This window comes from Triplophysa dalaica, chromosome 9 (genome assembly GCF_015846415.1).
Source record: "Triplophysa dalaica isolate WHDGS20190420 chromosome 9, ASM1584641v1, whole genome shotgun sequence".
In the NCBI taxonomy this organism is placed as follows: Eukaryota; Metazoa; Chordata; class Actinopteri; order Cypriniformes; family Nemacheilidae; genus Triplophysa; species Triplophysa dalaica.
The window spans coordinates 12,072,332-12,078,272 of NC_079550.1; the positions used below are offsets into that span (position 1 = coordinate 12,072,332).

A 5,941-nucleotide genomic window follows, 5' to 3' on the forward strand; every position below is an offset into this window, starting at 1 on the left:
ATGCATGTCAGAGCGGTAGCCTAGTGTTTAGCACTCCAGACACATATAGGCTACATGAGCTGTTTGCTAGTCCCTAGTCACTAAGTGTGTGTGTGTATGAAATCTGCAAACAAAACAAAACAATACAAGTTTTTCCAGATAATGTATACATATTACATATTTTACGCATAAAGATAATTATTGATTAAATTAAAGCCTGATATTCATTATGAGACACAGAATAAAGAATAAAAGCTTGCCACTGCTTATAGAAAACTCAGTATAAGCTAGGGATGCAACAACATGACCCGTTTGCTACGACCGGCACAACCTTCACGGTTCAATACCTCTTCAAGAAGCTTATTTCACTTGCATGTTGAGGAACGGTTAACCAAAAACTGCTACGAGCTGCCAGTATTAATCTTTACATTTATTCGATACACCAGGAATTTGTAAAAAAGTAGATTTTTGCTTAAAAATTATATAATAAATTAATTAAAATAAATTAAATTTCAGTAAAATTGTTTTTTTTCCAAAATTTGTATTGTTCCTATAAGCATAGCTCAATGAAAATACACTTTAATATGTCAAAGCCATCGGAACCGAACTAATCTGAAAACCGTGGGTGAATATTTGAGGTTCATATTGAAACATGGGTGAGCTGTATTGTTGCATCCCTAGTATAAGCACTAATCCATGTCGACTTGAAGATTTTGGTTCATTTAGGTTGATATAAGGCATATCTTCCATATCATATCGAGCTACCAGCTGCTCACTGTTACAACATTCAGCCAACAGAATCACCTCAACCTGTTGTTATGAAGTCTTAGCTCTCTCAGCATTGGGCCAAAGTACATGGAATGTGTAAGACCTTTGTTTGGTCTGGCAGACTCACGTCATTGCTCACGCAATGTTATCGTACTGACATCAGTCATGGGTTTTCAGCCTGGGGTGAGAGAGTTCAGTTGTTAACACAACACTAAAAGCATGCAACACAAGGCCATTGAAATTTGAAGGAAAGCAGTAATTTTCCTATTTTCAAGAATGTCCTGAGCTTTATATGAGGTGTTTCCTTTCCCACAATAGCAGGACGCAGTGGTTAGCCTTGGAAGCAATATTTTTCTTCAACTCTTTGTTTTCTCAGCTCTTTTACCTGTCCCTGTGATAGATTTTAGGGCTGAGTTTAAAATTAGATCAGCTGATAAAAACATAAGCATGTGCTGTAGTGGATACTTGTATTGTTCACGTGTGAGCTTTTGGCGGTATTGATGTAGATATTGTCTCTGAATGTTGTTTGAAGATTTGACTGTATATGTTTGCATGTTATTTTACTTTTATTAGTTGTAACTCATTTAACCCCGGTTCTCTGATAACATGAGTGAGGTGTCTCACTATGGGCCGTGTCTGGCGCGACAGATCCTTGAAGCGACAATGATACCACGTCTGTCAGCTGACAGATCAATCAAGACAGTGATCCGGGAGTCCCGCCTCCCTGATATATATGTCACTGCCAGTGCTCCCTACTTCATCCCTTCCCTGTGCGACTTCAAGGAGGTCTCGCTCGGTATCTCACAATGGGATTTAAATAACTCCCATAATGCAGATATGCTGTCTGAAGCAGGCATGTCAGCCAATTTAGTGATGTGTAACATAAATCAAAACAGACAGAGAATTGAGCATTTTGATTTGTATTGTCGTGCTGCCTTTTTTTAACACCCTCAAGTTGGAATGATCCAATGATGGCGAAGCCCAACTCGCAGCAGCACATATGCGGGTCAATATATAATTGAGGGAGTTTTCATGTCCATGAGATTTATCTCGCAAACATGCTTATTAAAATAAAAATTTAAAAGTCTTCAGTTTTCTTCATGATCTTGTCTTTACAAACTCCATAGTTAATTATTATGGAAATAATCATTTATTTATAAAAATTTACTAGATATCCCTAAAATGTCAACTAAATAACCGTCCGAAATGAATTACAACCACAATCTCATTACCTAAAAAAACATTTTAAAAACTTATTCAAAAACAGTTTTAATTATTTTATTTACATTAAGTTGAGGTAATTGTGAAGAATGTGTCTTTTTGGGCAATATGTCACATTTTCAATAGAAATTGACAAATTAAATATGTGTCCGAGAAGTCGCTGTCATCTAAGTTATCCATAGCAAATACACCCCTCAAGGAAGAGTGTGTTTTCCAAATCACATGACCTGCTCTACATGATGTCATTTCCTCCTGAAGAGAAAACTAGCAAGACTCCAAGGTATGTTATCCCTCCACATTTTCAGTTATTTCACCTAAAGTAGTGCTTGGGGCAAATGTGTAATTATCATATGTCAACAATGTTACTACAATGAATTCATAAATAACTTTGAATTTCAATTTTACTCAGTTGTACATATAATATTTAGAAGAACCTCTCCGTAAAATGCCATGTGGTGTCTGGTGCTAGGCAATCATTTTGATTTTATCCCTAAAAACAGCAAAAATGTCAACTAGGTTACCAGTCACCTATGTTACTCTGCAAATGTAACTTAGTTGACCAAGAGTAACATAGTTGACTTTCATGACATGTTCTTATAGTTTTCAGGAGTTCATTTAATATTCTAATTGTACAGTTACTATAAAATACTTTGTAATAAATATTATAAAAGTAAACTTGTTTTCAGGCAAATGCCACGATTATCTGCTGCAGAAAAGCAGCGCCGTTACCGTGCACGGCGAGATGCTGATCCTGCAAAAAGGGAGGCATACTTGGCAAAAGGCCGGCAGAAATGGAGAGAAAAGAGGGAGCAAGGTGCATACTATAAGCCCATATGTGAACAGAGTGAGAGGGAAAAACGTGCAAAGAGAAAGGCCTGGAGAAGAGCCCAGGAACAGAGCAGACGCAGAAAGAAACAGGCTTCTGCTATTGTTACCCCACCACTTAGTCCTGACAGCGAGGAACAACCAGTTCCACAACCAGGAAGGTTAGAAGGTTATGTTAAAAGAACCTCAAACAGAACTATGTAGGCAGGCTATGTAGAAAGTACCTTAAACAGAACAATGTCTCATGAAAAAGTACTTGTTAGATTATAATGTTAGATTAAAATGCAAAATTACATGGTGGCATGGTGACAATTCATTTCAAATGCTTTAAGTGACACCTGCAATGTTAAAAAATAATAAAAAAATGTCCTCATATAATTTCAGACAGAGAATACAAGGAAGAAGGACTAGAAGAAGACGGTACCAGAAAATATACATTGAGAATCACAAACTCAAGGAAAAGCTTAAAGCTCAAACAAAAACATCAGACAAATACCGTAAGCGCTATGAACGGCTACTGTGCAGTGTTGACTCTCCTAGCAAAAGAACAAAAAGGATGCTCGGAACAAGTCCAGTCAGTAATGATGTGCGGAGAACACTGGTCTATCATCATGCACTTTTGAAAAGCCTCAAACAAAAATTTCAGTGTGCAGCAAAAGAAAAGACCAGGAACCTAATCGCCAGAATCGTATCTGGAAAAATATTGAAAAAATACAGGTTCCAGAAAATCATTCATGACACACTGGGTGTCTCAGCCAAACGATACTGCAAGAATGTGAACACAAATGGGGACGAAATAGCCTGTTTTGCCAGGAAGAAATACATATCCACACACTCAAAACTGCAAGACCAGGTTGTTGCCTTTTACACCAGGGATGACGCAAGTCGTTCAACAGCAGGTAAAAAGCAGACCGTAACAAAGGGAAAAGTAAAAATGCAGAAGCGGTTTATGACTGACACCATGAAAAACCTCCTGCTGGAAAACGTCTCTAGCAAACTTTCCTATACACTCTTCTGCCGAATGCGCCCATACTGGGTAGTCCATCCAACCATTGCAGACAGAGATACGTGTCTATGTAAGGTGCATGAAAACTTGGAATTTATCGTGGAGAAACTTCATGGACTTAAACTTCTGGAGAGAACAGAGTTGGAATCTCTTGCTGAGGAAACTTGCTGTAATCCAACATTTAAACCATGCATGTATGCGGAATGCAAGAACTGCAAACTACAAGACCTCAAGATTCAGTCTGGCTATGATGGTCAAACCCAAGTTTCTTGTGTGCAGTGGACAACTGAAACTGTCCTCAGAGAGAAGAAAAGTGGTGACAGCAAAGAAAAGTTGCCTGTGAATATCACTGTGAAGAGGGAAATGGAGAGTTCTTTGGAGGACCTGATTGAGACTTTCCAGAAACAGCTCAAAAAGTTCAAAAGGCACTTGTTCAACATCAAGACCCAGTTTAACTACTACAGGGAATTGAAAAAGAACATGAAGAGTAATGAATGCCTCATACACATTGATTTCTCTGAGAACTACTCTTGCAAGTTTCACAAAGAGATTCAAGCTGTCCATTTTGCCTCTTCTCATCAACAAGCAACTCTTCATACAGGGGTCCTCTACATTGGTGGTGAGGAAGACCACTTGTGCTTCACAACAATTTCGCCATGCAAAGAAAAGGGTCCACCTGCCATATGGGCACACCTCTCCCCAGTACTTAAACATCTCAAGGAAACATGCCCAACAGTGTCAATTATCCACTTTTTCAGTGATGGTCCCTGCTCACAATACAGGCAGAAGGGCAACTTTTACATGTTCACAACGGAATTGTACAACCAGGGCTTCACTGCGGGCACTTGGAACTTTTTTGAGGCCAGCCACGGAAAGGGTGCCCCCGATGGGGTAGGAGGCCTTCTGAAGAGAACAGCTGACAGATTGGTGAGCCAAGGTGAAGACATTTCCACTGCTAAACATCTTTTCAATGCATTGGTAAACACCAATACAGCTGTCAAGATCTTCTACATTGAAGAGGCTACAGTGGAAAAGGCCATACAGCAGATGCCACAACGACTCCCCGCTGTACCATGCACTATGCGGATTCACCAGGTCATCACGCAAACACCAGGGAAACTGACATACCGTGATGTGAGCTGCCTGTGTTCAACAAGGCAGATTCTGCAATGTCAGTGTTACCAAGCTCAGGCCTTCGACTTCAAAGTCAACTCTGCTGTTCCTGCATTGCACCGAGGACAACCAGACCTTGAAGTACAGTGGGATAGAGATGACATTGTTGGTCAGTGGTGTGTCATCAGATATGACGATGAGGTTTACCCTGGAACCATTGTTGAAGTGAGTGAGACACATGTTCATGTTAAGTGCATGCACAGAGTGGGACACAATCGTTACTACTGGCCTATGCGAGAGGATGCACACTGGTATCCATTTGAGGATGTGCTCAGGTTGATCCCTGCCCCACAGCATGTGACAGCACGTCATGTTGAAATAAAAAGAGATGTGTGGGAAGATATTGCCAAATCATATCTTCATGGCTAAGGACATGCACACACACACACACACACACACACACACACACACACACTCAAAGATTACTTGATTGAGCTTGACAAAGTCATTGAAAAACAAACCATAATTGGCCATGTTCTTGGGTTAGAAAATGGGGAGTTTGTTCTGTCTCCGCCGGTTTCATGGGTGCCTGGAAGTTGGAGGCTATGCCAAAGTTTTACTTGGGTTCTGACATATGAATGTTTTTGAGATACAACTGTTTGCACTATTAATTTTTTTATTCCAAGGCAGCACACTTATTCTGTTAACCAACAGAATAAAACACTATTTGGTTATTGCTATTTATTGCAGTGCACTATTATTTTTTGTTTAATACAATGCACTACTGTATTTCATTCCACAAACAAGATTTTCAAAATGTTTACATGGTGGAATTTTTGTGTAAGTGCTGTTTTTGATACTTTTGTTGTTGTTGTTTTCTATGTTAGGATATCATTCTTATGATATATGTGCTTGTTAATAAAGTTGTGATTGATCCTTGTAAACTGATGTGCGTCTGTATTTCTCCTTTATGTCATGAAATATTTAACAGGTCTTGATTAAATGCAATAAAAGATTAGCTAACATATA

The 5,941-nt window shown here is 39.2% G+C and overlaps 1 protein-coding gene across 1 annotated transcript; it reads left to right on the forward strand.

Moving 5' to 3' along the window:
- The first annotated feature begins 810 nt into the window (after positions 1–810).
- LOC130429174 (uncharacterized) lies at positions 811–5,700 on the forward strand. The gene is made up of 2 exons (XM_056757594.1): positions 811–2,954; positions 3,178–5,700. Exons 1-2 carry the CDS (start codon positions 2,659–2,661, stop codon positions 5,339–5,341), a joined length of 2,460 nt encoding a protein of 819 aa, XP_056613572.1. The 5' UTR covers positions 811–2,658; the 3' UTR covers positions 5,342–5,700.
- Positions 5,701–5,941: the final 241 nt, after the last annotated feature.

Coding starts and splice junctions, on each gene's coding strand:
- LOC130429174 (XM_056757594.1), top strand. CDS start 2,659: ATGCCACGATTATCTGCTGCAGAAAAGCAGCGCCGTTACCGTGCACGG. Junction 2,955..3,177: donor CCAGTTCCACAACCAGGAAG/GTTAGAAGGTTA, acceptor ATATAATTTCAG/ACAGAGAATACAAGGAAGAA.